The sequence below is a fragment of the Cherax quadricarinatus genome, chromosome 71 (assembly GCF_038502225.1).
Source record: "Cherax quadricarinatus isolate ZL_2023a chromosome 71, ASM3850222v1, whole genome shotgun sequence".
Classification (NCBI taxonomy): Eukaryota; Metazoa; Arthropoda; class Malacostraca; order Decapoda; family Parastacidae; genus Cherax; species Cherax quadricarinatus.
In genome coordinates this window covers 10,467,948-10,484,144 of record NC_091362.1, presented here as the reverse complement: position 1 = coordinate 10,484,144, position 16,197 = coordinate 10,467,948, and the positions used below count along the sequence as shown (strand labels likewise).

Below are 16,197 nucleotides of genomic sequence, written 5' to 3'. Positions count from 1 at the left end.
ATTGGGAAGTACTTATGATTCAGGTTTGCTCCTTCCCTCTTCCATAGCTGAAGAATCAGTATACAGTAGGGCCCTGTTTTACGGCGTTCTACTAATATGGTGATTTCAATTTATGACCAAAACTCGCTATATGGCTCTCCCGTCTTTCTAATATGGCGTGCCCCACCCGGTTTGTTTACATTCTCCATGAGCACATCTCTATTATGTCTGGAAACTTTCCAAAATTTCAAGTGTTTTAAAGTTACTGCATATTTTATATGTACTCTGATAATTATACTTATGTGTACCTGTACCTAAATATACTTACACACTGTGCTGGCATGCAGGTACACATTAAAATCACCAAGAGTCTTTCTTACTCTTGACGCCATATTAATAATAATAATCTCTTGGGCGCATTAAATGCCATATATTATGTTAATATAGACATTTCCATTAATCAGAATTTCCATTTTTCAGAATTATATAATAAACATGCTATATAACACATAAGCATGATAAATACACCCCACAGCAGAATAAATTAACAAATATGAGAAGTGGTAGCCAGGCGACTTGGAGGAGTGATGGCAAGACTTACGTTTTCTCTAGTCTAACGTCAAGAGAAAATGTGCACACTATAATATTACTGGGGGTAACTACAAAATTATTCCTTTCGTATGCCTTCACTCAGAGGGTCATTTCTTCTAATAATGGTGTTACATGAGAATGGGAGTATTCCTCTCTATTCTACTGCACCAATGTGGAGACAACTTGTACACAATGTAAAGTGTCTGTATTATGGTAAACCAAAACCAGATGTGTGTTTGTTTACATCACATCTCCTCTCTCATATATATGCATTCTCTCGTTTATTCGTTTTATCTCGTTTACTCACCTCTCGCCCTACATTAAAACTACAAATATTGTAAGGTAATTAATGAATGTACTGTATATGTATTTTATCGCTCTGGGGTGCTTTATATGTCGTAGTATATTATGTATGGGTGAGGAGGGGTGGGCTGACATGGCTGGCTACCATACCTCCCACATCTGACTTCCTACAAATAAATACAACTCACCTCTCACCCTACATTAAGACTACAAATATTTTAAGGTAAATAATGGGTGTACTGTGTGTGTATTTTACTTTTTACTGTTTTTAATGCCTAGTTCTACTGCTAACTTTATATATGTTAGTGAACTTGTTATCTGGCACTTATATGTATTTATAAGTGGAAAAAATGGCATTCTGCTTTCCAGCAATAGCCTGGAACCTAACCTGCCATATAAGTGGGGCCCTATGGTGTGTGTGTGTGTGTGTGTGTGTGTGTGTACTCACCTATTTGTGGTTGCAGGGGTCGAGTCCTAGCTCCTGGCCCCGTGTGTGTGTGTGTGTGTGTGTGTGTGTGTATATATATATATATATATATATATATATATATATATATATATATATATATATATATATATATATATATATATATATATATATATATATATATATATATATATATATATATATATATATATATATATATATATATATATATATATATATATATATATATATATATATATATATATATATATATATATATATATATATATATATATATATATATATATATAAAGTGTTGAATGATGATGAAAGTATTTTCTTTTTGGTGATTTTCTTTCTTTTTTGGGTCACCCTGCCTCGGTGGGAGACGGCCGACTTGTTGAAAAAAATATATATAAAAATTTACCATTATATTTGTTACCTTTTTATTACAAAACAAAATTTAAATGAAATTCCTTATTAGTAACTTACACCCCTATAATTTAGAATATTTGTATTCTGCATTTAAAAAGCTTGTGACTGTACCAAGCAACAAATGTTAATCATAATACAGGTGCAATATTGAGAAACATATTTAAAAATATAAAAAGTATTAAAGTACCCACTTACCCACCATCACCAGAAAGGTTTACTAAACACTAAGAACTCAAAGAAAACAACCAACTCTACTTATTTACAGAGAGAGGTTGCTACTACATAGTATGACTTCACACCAGAGAGCAACTATCAGTGATACCCATGAGCTGTTCCACTCTGTTTGCTGTTCCTAACTCCTGTTTGGCATAACAGCACGTACAGAATGCTACATTATAATATTATGGAAGAAGTATACACATAAGATATATTACAGTACAACTTTTAGGAAAAAACATGAAACACAAACACTAGGACATTTTATTGGAAGTGTTTTGGTCCTGGCACTTTGGTCACTTCAAATGTACATATGGGCAGGAAGTGGCCAAAGTCCCAGGACTGAAACATTTTCAGCAGAATGTCCTAATGTTTGCATTCTCTCTCTTTTTTAACTACTTATTGGTATATCCCCTTAGCTAAGGAGTGAAATGATTAACAGAGATATTTAACCTACTGCCCTACTGTAAGCATACTCATACCATTTAACTGACAAATTAGGTATCATGTCCAGAGCCTTCTCCTGTTACAGAGCAGGAAGAGGACAGGAAGAGAGAAGCCATTATCATTAAAAATTCAGTTAATGCATTTTCTACACATTTTTCACAAAATGTTATATAACATGTATATACAATCATTTATGTACACTTTTTACAAATTTAGGCCTATAAACTGACAGGATGTAAACTACTGCTAAAACAATCTACACTATATTATTTGTTCTCCCCATGATAAGAAACAGTCAATTAACTAACCAAATCTTGGAGAAGCCAGATTTTGGAGAACTGTTAAGGGATCTCATGTGACTACTTATCAGAGATCAACTGAAGGCTTGGAATAATTCATCAGTACTATAAAAAATAATGTATAATTAACCAATGATCATAGTGGAACTTTAGTAAGATCTGATAGCAGGTGGCACAGTGGAACACTCTGCGTTAAGTGTCTCGTCAATTACTGGGCGATACCATAACTTTACCTGGAAAAAAAAATATAGATCAGTAATATAAGAGGTCAATAAAGAGAAAGTCATCCCATTATATAGAACATGTCAGGTAATATACACACATCTATCTTTATCTCTACTACCTTTCTTATTCCTACAATTCCATTCTGAGATGACAACAACAACAGGCTCTCTTGAGTAAAAGTAAACATTATTTGTTTAACCCTTTGAGGGTCCGTCCCGTAGATCTACGGCTTTACGTTCAGGGTCCAAACCGTAGATCTACGTCATGAGCTCAGCTCACTCTGATAAACTGTGAGTGGTACATTTGGGCCTAGATATGAGAGAATACATCTATGTGGTATGTGTGCATCACATAAAACAGATCCTGCAGCACGCTGTGTATAATGAGAGAAAAAACTGAAATCATGATTTTTCGATTAAAACAGCGACTTGGCAGTGTTTTTTCGTATGTTTTTTATAGTTCTATTTGAGATTTCTTGGTCTCATTTGATAGAATGGAAGACATATTACAGAAATAGAGATAATTTTGATTGGTTTTAGCACTGGAAATGGCTTGAAACTGAGCTCAAAATAGCAGAAATGTTAAATTTTTGCCGATATTCAAGAGTAAACAAACGACCTCACACGTCTAATACACGCCAGCTGGTGGGTCTAATATGCATTCACAAATATGGTGATGATATTTATACAATTATTACAGTATTGCATGACAGTAAATCTTCTATTTTTTGGTGTGAATAAAAATTCATTATGTGAATAAAAAATCAAAATGGAATTTATTTGTAAAGCCTCAAAACGTAACTAATGAACAGAGGAAATGTTAGTTTAGTTCCAGGAATACCTACATTGTTTATTCTGGACCCTATTTTGAAATTGGAATATTTTGAACTTTGTGTTAAATTGGCCAAATTAACAATTTCCGATCACTTTAATTTGTAGTTGAAACAGTTGACTTGGCGATTTCTTGTGCTCAATCGATAGAATAGAAGTAATACTAGTGAAATAGCTAAGAATTTGGTTGACTGGAATAATGTAATTGGCCTAAAATGGGAGTCAAAGTCGGCAAAATCGCCGATTCGTAAATATCGCTGCCACATCAAAATTCGCGAGAGCAGAATTTCATCAATTTTCCATCAAATTTCATACTTTTTGTTTTATTACCTTCACAAAAAGATTCTCTACCATTTCATTAGAAAAAATAAAAATTTTTTTTTTTAAATTCTTGGACACTGGGGCACCACTCTCAGTAGTAGTAACCAGTGTACCAGTAGATGACTCACTACCAACCGTCTCTGCCTGAGTCACTGTCTGTATTCATATTGCTGCTGACCTCAGCAGTATTTCAAAGACCCCCACATATGGGTACTGTGGGCGGTCAGTTATACGAGAGTGAGCAAGGAGGCAGGTCACGGCTGTTTGGGCGCTTCCCACATTATCTGTAATATACGTACTTCCAGCCTACGTGAGTATTACTTTACCCTATCCACGTGTTCAAACCCCCACATGATAAATGGTGGCAACGGTGTGGGACGTGGATTAAGCTTTTTTTAAGGGTATTTCAAGACGTTAGAAGACTGTTTGTGAGTAACCGGCGGGTCAAAGGTGAACCGTCTGACCCACCAGCTACTCGCTCCCCTCACAACCTCCACCCTGCAAGCCTGTTGCAGCTGTTTTTTCAAACTTCCTGGCTTAGTTCGTGTGCTAATTGCTTCAATCTCCGAGGGGTTGACCCGGATTTTGCAATTAAGCCAGTCAGTAAGCCAGACTGTGGAAGTGAACGCCAGTCAGCCTATCTTCCAGCCTGTCTCCTGTCATCCACCTGCTCCTCCGTGCTGTGTGCATCGTTACACGTCTTCCAGTCAGCCATTCTCGTGGGTTAAGCCAGTCAGCCAACCCAGCTTCTAACCCAGCTGAGAGAGAGAAGTAAGCCACGCAAGTTCCTCTGGAAGTTCCTCTGAAGTATTGTCTTATATATCGCTTTGTGCTCCCAGTTGGATGCCAGTTGGATGCTAAGCGTGGTCTTCACCATCCCTGTGGCATAGTGGCTTATCAGCCACCTTCGTGGGTAGTGAGTGGAGTGCGCGCCAGTGAGTGCCAGCGAGAGTCACACCCACCACCACCCATCCACTCTACTCACCCACCACCAGCCACCCACCTCATCTACCTGTGGTTGTTTGCACCCTTGTACCGGGTCCTAATACTGTTTTGGCTCACATAATTGGTCAAGAGATTGTAGCTGAGCGCCACCGATAAAGCCAGTTATGTGAGTTCACCGAGAAAGCGCATTTCTTCACGACGACAGTGTGAGTGTCGGCGTCATCACCGCTCAGGACAACCTTCCTCATCACCAGTCATCCCGTCGACTACTCCAGACTTCAGTGATAATTTTCTGTTTAGAGACATTTTTCTTGCATTTAAAGACATTTGCGTGTGTGAGACATTTATAGTGAATTTCTTGTGTACTCTAAGCCTTGTGTTTTCAGTGTAGACTCAGTGTTTCTTTGACTCGTTATTTTTGCAATATTTTTCAGTGTTATCGCTCATCTCATATTTATTTTTATCTGTGTTTTTTTTTTGCTACTCTCTGTCTGTAGTAAGTATTATTGTGTAGTGTACCAGTCAGTCACTCCGTGTGAAGTGATTCATTTTTTTTATTATATTCTTTCAGCATTGTATTCTCCAGTAATTGTCATTGTATTTCATGCAGTGATATTCACCCCAGTATACCAAATTATCCATTTATTTCTATGTGTGCCTTTTTTCGTATGCCAGCAGTGTCTCATTCCTCTAATTTTTTCGCAGACTTGTGTACCATTATTTTTGCCAGCAAATTTTTGTCGTATCAGTCACAGCAAGATTTTGTTGTAAGAATATACTAAAATAATGAATACGTGATTAAGTGTTGTGTGCCCCGCCACTTGTAAGTGTTACACTTGCCTCACCACTTGTAAGTGTTACACTTGCCTCGCCACTTGTAAGTGTTACACTTCCCGTTTTGTTCCTTTGTTTTATTTTTATTCATACTTTTTCATATTTCTTTGAACAAATTCACTCGATGTAATTTCAATTACTTTTAACGTAAAGTGTTTTCTTTACTCTGTTTGAGTAAATTGTTTTGTCTAATTTACAATTAAGAGTTAAAGTGTTCAATCAGTTTTTCTTCATATTTTTATTTTATTATTTAACCTGAGTTTTCCCAGTGAGACTTTATTATTGCAGTGATTATTTCTACACCTTATTTTGTTGCACTGTTCTGCAGTGAATTATTTTGTTGCACTTGTTCTGCAGTGAATTATTTTCTTTTATTGATATTTTTATGCATTATTATTCTCAGTTCATTATTGCATCTTGTTTTTCATTTTATTAATTTTCCTGATGTTGTCTTTGCATTATATTTTAATTTTGTTTATGCATTCTTAGAAAATATTTAAATTTCCCAGTTATCTCTAGTTGCATACAATTTAGTGATTTTATTTTCTACTTTTTACATTGATTTAAAATTTTCTTAATTAATTTCTTTATTAGCAAGAGTAAAGACAGCTCATTTTGAATTTAATTCAGTCTCCAGTAATATTTTTACTTGTAAATTTCAATGTAATTTTTATCTTGGCCAACAGTTCTTTACATTGAGTTGTTCTTCCTCTTGCAGTGTATCTTAGACATTTTTTTTATTACTTCTGCAGAATTAGTTGCATCTCTTTTATTTCAATTTTAGCATTTTGTATCATTTTATTGTTCTTTGTTTTTGCCTTATTTGTTCTCGTGCAACTTCTTTGCCATTATGTCTCACATACCGTCAAGTGATACCTTAGTGAATGTCGACACTCAGACCTCTCAGGCTGCTCCTGTCATCAGTCCTCACAATTCCTTAGCGACTGACAGACCGACCCGGACACCGAGATACTATAGTTATACTCGTGATTCCCTTGATGCGTTACCTTTATTCAATGGCCATGTACATAGTCTTGAAGCATGGTTTGCGGCCATTCGTTCTCGTGCTGGTGCTCTAGTTGAAGGTCCTCCTTCAGAGGAAAGTCTTATCAGACTTGCTAAAGAAGCTCTTCATCGATCCCCTGCTGCTGTTCACGTTGTTGATCTCCTTGATATGCGTGACTTCAGGAATCTTACTAAGTGGTCACAATATGAGGAACTGATTCGTTCTTTCCTTGTCCCAGTAAAAACAGTTGATCCATATGTCGTTCTTAAGGAACTAGTGAATGCTACACCCATGAGTAATGAATTGTTGAGTGCATTTGCTGTTAGATTAGACAAACTTTTATCATCATTTATCAATGCTGTCCAGTCCTCAGCTTTTCTCCCTGAAGAGGCTAAACCATTTACAGAATCGCTTGCTAAAATAGCAGCTTTTGGAGCAATCAAAGAACTAATGCCGCCTGCTTCCGTGTGTGCTTATGAGGCTCATCCTCCAACTGTGACGATGGAACCACTTACAGCCTTAAATCATGTACGTTCTTTGTGCCCCCAGGGTACTTTCCCATGTATCGAAAGTAATTTCACACCTATGCCTCAGTCTGCACCACCTCTTGTTTGCGCCACAGCGACAAATCGTGGTCGTCAACCATCTCAGCGATCATCAAGGACCAGTTATAAACCTCATAGTATTCATAGTACATTCAGTAACCATAGTCGGCGGACTTGTTATAACTGTGGTCTCCGTGGCCATATTGCAATTAATTGTCCTGACAGTTACCCTAAGAGACGTCGTACTGATGATGAGTACCAGTCAGATCTTCCCTACTGTACTTATCGTAGAATACATGGACATAACACATCTGAGTGCAATGCTCTTTACAACCTTCAGTACTCTAGGTCCTTCCGTGGCCGTTCCAACCGCAGAACCCGTAGAGGAAACAGATATCGTGGTTCTCAAAATAACCAGAACCAGGCTCATTCTTCCAATTCTCAAAATAACCAGAACCAGGTTCATTCTTCCAATTCGGGGGAATTCGAGCGCCCCAGTCAAACCGTCCCATGGTGACAGTAGGTGATGAGTACACCATCCCCGTTCACAATTCCTTTGAAGCCTTAAGCAGTCTCGAGAATGACAATCCTGCTGATGATGTTGCTTCGCATGTCTCTGATGTAGATGATTTTGGGGATGAAGTAGAACAAGTCTTTTCTGATGACAATCCACCTTTTTGTTTGCACATAACTTCCAATGCAACCATAGGCCCTATAGTGCAAGCATCTGTTCATAATGCGCCCGTTCATTTGTTCATGGACTCTGGTGCGCAAGTCAATATTATTAGGTCTAGTTTGTTTAAGGATAAGCAGTTACGACATGTCCTTCTCGTAGAACCGACTCATGTGTCCTCCCTTAGTAGAGTAGCTGGTTCTCACCTGCATGTCCGAGGTCGGACTTCCCTCACCTTTTCTATCCAAGGTAGACTTCACTGCTTCCTTCCTTGTTGTCGACCAGATTACTTTCCCTGGTGACCTTCTACTGAGCTTTGCTTCCATGCGAGACTTACGCATTGTGCTCGACCCTTATCGATGGCATGCCCAAATTGATGACTTGATCGTACCATTTTGGGGTTACCAGCTTGGATCCGAGATCTGCCATACTGCCGCAGAGTATGACACTCGAATTAAGTCCTTACAGGCCAGTGAATTTTCCAGTAGCGTACCCAAGCGGTCAGGCACTGATGATCCTGTCACTTCTGTCTGTGTTCCTGCAACTTCAGACTTGCAAGATAGTGTCCAGTTACCTCAAGTGTCCGAGGACGCTCTGACTACCTTGAGTGCTGAGCCTATCCCTGCAATGTCTGCTAGTTCAAGTGGTAGTTCCTCCACAGGGGACGCCTTGTCGGAAAACAATTACTTGCAACCAGTAATGCCATCTCTTGTTGATGTCACATGCCGTCTGCAGAAAGACGTTTCTGTCGCAGCTAGTGCCCTCACTAGAGTGTCTGTTGTTGTTAGTGTTCCAGATGGTGATAACGTCCTAGTTGACAGTGATTCCTGCAAAGTAAAAGGTCTATTTGTTGAACCATCCTTACATGTTGTAAGAGATAGTAAGATCCATTTCTTCCTGGCCAACACTTCTGGTCACAGTGTTCGCCTCAGAGCAAATACCAATCTTGTTGACCTTGTTCACTATCCTTACCCTGTTCAGGTAGAGGATGAGTTGTCACCTGACCAGTGGGTCGGTGCTATTTCTGCCGGGGAGACCTCATCCACTTCACTGGATCAATCTGTTCCACCAGTTGAGGAGAAAGACTTAGCTCCCACTGACTTCCCAGATGAAGTCAAGCGTTTGTTGACTCTGTTGAACAAACGTCGTAAAGCCATTGCCTTACCAGGTGAGAAGATGGGTATAACGAACTTATTGTCCCATCGTATTCCACTTGAACCTGGTACTAGACCTATCTACATACCTGCGTACAGAATGCCTCATTCACAAGTTGCTGTCGCAGAAGAATATCAATCAAATGCTCGATGATGGAGTTATTGCACCTAGCAATTCACCTTGGAATGCACCCTTGATCCTAGTACCTAAGAAGGATGGTACTTGGCGCCCAGTAATTGACTTTAGGAAGTTAAATGCGAAAACTATTCCAGATCGCTTCCCACTTCCTGTACTGGGTGATCTTTTACGTAACATCGGAGATAACAAAGTCTTTTCAACCCTGGATTTGTTACAAGGGTTTTGGCAAGTCCCTCTTCACGAGGACAGCCAAGAGCTAACTGCATTCTCCACTCCTACAGGTCATTATCACTTCCTCCGTATGGCGTTTGGATTACGATCCTCCCCTATCACGTTCTCAAGGCTCATGACTAATATCTTTAGAGGTCTCATAGGTAATGCACTTATGGTGTACTTAGATGACGTAATCGTCATGTCTAAAGACGTGGATACACACTTGAAAAGACTTGATGTAGTACATGTACTTGGTAAGCTTGAAGAAGCCAATTTAAAGATCAAACTGTCTAAATGTCAATTTTTCAGATCAGAAATTAAGTTTCTTGGTCACGTAGTCACTCCTAGAGGGGTTACGACTGACCAAAGTAAAGTAACTGCAGTACTAAATTTTCCAACTCCCAAAACTGCTGATGCCATAAGATCCTTTGTGGGCTTAGCAGGTTTTTATAGATCTTTCATTGCCAATTTTTCTTCCATAGCTGCTCCTCTAACTGATTTGCTTAAGAAAGATGCTCCTTTTGTTTGGACCTTCCGTCAAGAAAGAGCATTCCAAACTCTAAAAGAAAAGCTAACATCTGCTCCAATTTCGAAATTTCCAGATTTTTCTAAGCCCTTCTATCTGACAACTGATGCTAGTTCCATTGGCATAGGCGCCGTACTAGCTCAGAAGACCGATGGCAAGTACAACGCAGTTGCATTTGCTAGCCGAGTCCTTACGAAGGCTGAACGTAATTATACAGTAACTGAGCAAGAAGCTTTAGCAATAGTATGGTCTTTAAAGCACTTCCGAGACATTATTTATCAGTACTCTGTTCATGTCTTGACAGACCATGCTCCACTGATACCTTTATTCCAGAACAAACAACCTACTGGAAGGTTAGCCAGATGGACCTTGACTATCCAAGAGTTCAATCCCACCTTTGAGCATTTACCTGGCAAGTCAAATGTAGTCGCAGATGCCTTATCGCGACATGTTAGTATAGTAACTGCAGACCCTCCATTTAGTGCTGAAGATGTAAAGAATGCTCAACGAACAGATCCCATGTGGTCTGGTGTGATTCGTTTCCTGCTCCAGGAAGATCTTATTCTGACTGTAAAGCCACCAGCACCCATCAGTGACTTTGTCATGAACCAAGAATTACTGTATCGAACAGCCGAGTTGGGTACTCCTAGCAGAAGAGTATACCAGTTAGTAATTCCACAGTCACTAGTGAATGTAGCCTTACAGCTAGTTCACGATGTACCAGGTGTTGCACACCCTGGTATGGATCGTTCAGTAAAACAAGCCAGATTGAAATACTTTGGCCTCGTATGGCAACTGATATTTCTGAGTATGTTAAGAAATGTAGTGTCTGCATGCAACATAAAGGTAATGCTAATGGCCCTAATCCAATCCAAGTGCATCCAACTACTAGCGAACCGTGGGAAAGAGTTGCGCTAGATTTGTTAACTAATTTCCAATGTTACCTCCAAGGCAACAAACATCTGTGTGTTATGGTAGACCATTTCACCAGATATTGTGAGTTAGTTCCTATTGCAGATAAGACTGCCGAGACAGTAGCTAAAGCGTTTAAAGAACGCATTATCTGCAGGCATACCACCCCTAAGTCCCTAGTAACAGATAATGGAGGTGAATTCTGTAATGAGATTCTTGAAAATTTGTGCACCTTGTACAAGATCTCTAAATCCACCATTGTTCCTCATCATCCTGCCAGCAATGGGTTAGCGGAACGAACCAATAAGAAAGTACTTGATGTCTTGAGAGCCACTATCAATCCCAACAGTGAAACTTGGGATGAAGTTATACCTGATGTGCAGTGTGCTATAAATTCTGCTTACAATGTTTCTATAGTGACACTCCACATTATGCATTGTACGGTGTAGATAAACGTTTGCCTTATGAGTTGTTATATTCTAATCCGAAACCAAATTACAACCCTGATGATTTCATAGCAACTCGTACCAGCTTAGCTCAAAGTGTTTTTAGAAGAATCCGTGAAACACTTCATAAATCAACAGCAGAATTTACAAGAGTCGCAAACACTCAAGCAAAGCCATCCAAAATCAAAGTAGGTTCGAGAGTTATGCTGACTAACTTTAACAAAACGTCTGCAATGCCAAAGCTTGATCAAAAGTTTGTTGGTCCTTATTGAGTAGTTGAACATATCACTGGTAATAAGTATAAGGTTAGAGACACTGGGGCACCACTTCAGATTTGGGCCTTGGACCCTGAAGGGGTTAACTTAAGTTTTAGAATAACTATTACTAATAAATCATTAAGAATTCTCTTGAAAGCATTCATAACCATATTAATCTTGAACTACCACTCATACAAACCTTTTACAAATTTAACCCCTTCACTAGTGTAAGACCAAAAGTTAACCCTTTCAGGGTCCGTCCCATAGATCAACGGCTTTACGTTGAGTGTCCAAACCGTAGATCTACGCCAAAATTCTAGCGCCGTCAAATTTAGCGCGAAAACGCTCATAGGCCTACATGTGAGAGAACGAGTCTGCGTGGTGGGTGTGTGCCATAAACAAAAAATCTAGGCGCCCGCATAGCATTGTGGGAACGCCGGCTCAGTTACCCTTGTTCACCATGCCTCGTCGCAAGTCAGCTCTCACTCCCCGGAAAATTGGGACTCTCCTCTTCCTATCTGATAGTTCTGACACTGATGGAAGTGGAAATGAAGATGAATTCTACGGCTTTGATCAGTTAGTGACCGAAAAGAATGATCAGGATATCGATAATAGTGCAGAAAACCCTGACGATCCTCAACCTTCTACCTCTGGTGTAGGCACTCGTGACTCACGGTCGGTTGTTCCTCATCGCAAGAGAAAACTAATATTTTCGCATGGCCAGGCCTCTGACTTCAGTAATGATGATGATAGTGACGTGGACTGTGATTTTATTGCGCTCGACGATCAATCGAGTAGTGATAGTGAGGAATCATATTCACCAGTGAAGCGTTGGTATGTTCGCCGCCGCATGCGCTCGGGTAGTGTACCCTATGCTGTGCCCAGGGGACGGAGTACATCCCGGAGTACATCACGTGGCCCAACACCAGTTTTAGGTAGTGATAGTGAGGATGATGTGGCTACACTTGGCATGGATAGACCACAGGCAAAATCCCAATTTTGTTCCCAAGCCTCAGCACTTTGATGATTCTCAAAGTGGAATTCTACCTACTTGTCCCCTTGGAACCACGGCCAATGAACTGGAATTCTTTGAATTATTCTTTGACCAGCCATTGATGGAAATTATTGTCCGGGAAAGTAATAAGTATTTTGAGTACACCATGGAAAATACGATCCTATCACCACAGTCAAGACTACACAGGTGGAAAGAGACGACTGTTGCAGAAATGTATTTGCTTTTTGCAACAATAATGCTTATGCCTCACGTCTATAAGCATAATATAAAAGCATACTGGTCCACAGATCGGCTAATTTCTACCCCGGTCTTCAGTGAAATCATACCAGTGAACAGGTTTATCTTACTCTTACGTATGTTGCACTTCTCTGACAAAACCAGGCCTGACAGAAGTGACAGGTTATACAAGATTAGAAATGTTTTCATGTATCTCAAACAAAAGTTCAGGATATACTTTTATCCATTCAAGAATCTTGTAATTGACGAGTCTTTGATTTTGTTCAAAGGTAGACTGTCATTCAAGCAATATATACCGAGCAAGAGGAAACGCTTTGGTATAAAACTGTTTGTACTCTATGATTGTGACAGTGGCCTGGTGTTGGATATTGTTGTATACACGGGTAGTAAAACATTGAAAGATACCAAGATGTTATTGGGTATCTCAGGTGACGTAGTGAGAAACATGATGGCACCTTATCTTGGTAAGGGGCATACATTATATACCGATAACTGGTACACAAGCCCATTACTCAGTGATTTCATGCGAGTGAACAAGACAGATGTGTGTGGCACAGTGCGTTCTAATCGTAAACATATGCCCAGGCTCAACGCAGGTGCTCGTGGTGAGGACGTGCAGGTGTATACTGCCAATGACATCATGGCATTACGGTGGGATGACAAACGAGATGTCACATTGTTGACAACCATTCACCGTAATGAAATGCAAGACAGTGGCAAAGTTGATCGAGTGACTAATGAACATATTCGAAAACCAGTGTCAGTGATTGATTATACACAAAACATGCGCTTGGTTGACAAGTGTGACATGCAGATTGGTTTTGTTGACTGTGTTCGTAAGAGTTACAAGTGGTACATGAAACTTTTCTTCCATCTCATGGACATTTCAATGCTCAATGCATATAATATGTACCAAATAAAGACTGGCAACAGACCACCGTATGGTGAATTTTGTTTGTCTGTTGTCAGACAACTCATAATGAAGTACCAGGTAACAACACCTGCTATACAACATGGTCCTCGAATTCCTCAGGATATACCCAAGCGTTTGAGGAGAGAAGGTGATCATTTCATAATACAGCTTCCTTCAACTCAGAAGAAATTTGCTCAGAAGAGATGCATTGTCTGTGCACAAACAAAACGACGGCAACAAAGACGCAAAGACACTCGGTTTATGTGTGAGGAATGTAAGGTGCCTCTGTGCATGGTGCCTTGTTTCAAGGAGTTCCACAAGCTCCAGCAGTTTTAAAACCATGTCCAGTGATTGTAAATATGTAAATATATGATAGAACATTAGTATTATACAATATTTGTGCATGTTTATTGTAATAAACAACAGTGGTAAACAATAATATGATAATAACTTTAGTGCGGTTATTGTGTTCAATACAGTGAGTTTATATATATACATTATATACAGTATTGGTCTCTCAGGCCCCAAATGTTAGTAGGAATAGAAAAAAATTGGAAAAGAAAAGAAAAAACAACTAAAACCACAAAATAATGTAATGCGCATATGTGGAATTCGTCGATGTTGCCGCCACCACATCATTTTTGACAAACTTCTTGGCACTGTATCTCGGTAAGTACTGATCAGATTTTTTTGTTTTGTCTTATTACCTTCACAAAAATGTGCTCTTTAATTCTGTAAGAAAAAATAATTTTTTTTTTTTTTTCAAAATTTCTTGGACACTGGAGCACCACTTCAGATTTTGGCCTTGGACCAACCCTGAAAGGGTTAAAAGTGGTCAGTATTTTTTTTTAATTTTGAAATGGTACAAAATCTTTTTCTGAAGATAATGAAACAAAAAATACAAAATTTGATGGAAAACCTGCAAAAATTAAGCAGGTGGAAATTTAGCAATCTGGCTGCACTTTACACAATTTCACTTGTTTTGAGTTCTATTTTAAGTCATTTGTATTGTTTAATTTGACCAAATTCTTAGCTGTTTTGTTAGTATGCTCTCCATTCTATAAACTGAGCATAAGAAACTGCCCATTCAACTACCATATCCATCCTTTAAAGTGTACAGAAGTCAGTAATTTGGCCAATTTTCCACAACATTCAAATAATTCCAATTTAAAGTAAATGCCTGAGGAAATACCATGAATGTCATCCTTCTAAGGATCATGAGTAATAATTATTATAAATAAGAGAAAGTTCTAAGCCTGCAGAAGTCATACAATGCCTGTGGAATGTGGGGTATTAAATCAGGCTTTGAAATAAGAAAGGGGAGGATAGTTCAAATTCTTTGAATCAAGAGGTGTTACTGTATAGCCTACAATTTTTTTTCTTCTTTCCTAAGACAGGTGACTTCCGTTTATAATATATATAGACGTGGTCCACCTCTAGTGCAACTGTGAAGACCCACTACCTTGGAGTACAAGATTAAAAAACAAACTTCAAGGGTAACAGTACCAATAAATAAGAACAATATTCCCAATCCCAGGTAGAAGGTTGGTAGACAGCAACCGCCCAGGGAGGTACTACCATCCTGCCAAGTGAGTGTAAAACGAAAGCCTGTAATTGTTTTACATGATGGTAGGATTGCTGGTCTTCATTTTTCTGTTTCATAAACATGCAAGATTTCAGGTACATCTTGCTACTTCTTCTTACACTTAGGTCATGCTACACATACATGTACAAGCATATATATATACACACATCCCTCTGGGTTTTCTTCTATTTTCTTTCTAGTTCTTATTCTTGTTTATTTCCTCTTATCTCCATGGGGAAGTGGAATAGAATTCTTCCTCCGTAAGCCATGCGTGTTGTAAGAGGCGACTAAAATGCCGGGAGCAAGGGGCTAGTAACCTCTTCTCCTGTATATATTACTAAATGTAAAAGGAGAAACTTTCGTTTTTTCTTTTGAGCCACCCCGCCTTGGTGGGATACGGCCGGTGTGTTGAAAGAAAGAAAGTGTGTATATATATATATATATATATATATATATATATATATATATATATATATATATATATATATATATATATATATATATATATATACACACACACACACACACACACACACACACCCACACACACACACACACACACACACACAAACACCCACACACACACACACACACACCCACACACACACACACACACACACACCCACACACACACACACACACACCCACACACACACACACACACACACACACACACACACACACACCCACACACACACACACACACACCCACACACACACACAC

At 39.0% G+C, this 16,197-nt stretch overlaps 1 protein-coding gene across 1 annotated transcript in view; it reads right to left on the bottom strand.

Moving 5' to 3' along the window:
* Nucleotides 1–1,718: 1,718 nt before the first annotated feature.
* SdhA (succinate dehydrogenase, subunit A (flavoprotein)) overlaps nucleotides 1,719–16,197 on the bottom strand; it is an 88,951-nt gene continuing 74,472 nt past the window's right edge. The window contains exon 14 of the mRNA XM_070100020.1: nucleotides 1,719–2,930. Within this exon, the coding sequence (XP_069956121.1) occupies nucleotides 2,847–2,930 (84 nt within the window). The 3' untranslated portion in view covers nucleotides 1,719–2,846. The remainder of the gene's footprint in view (nucleotides 2,931–16,197) is intronic.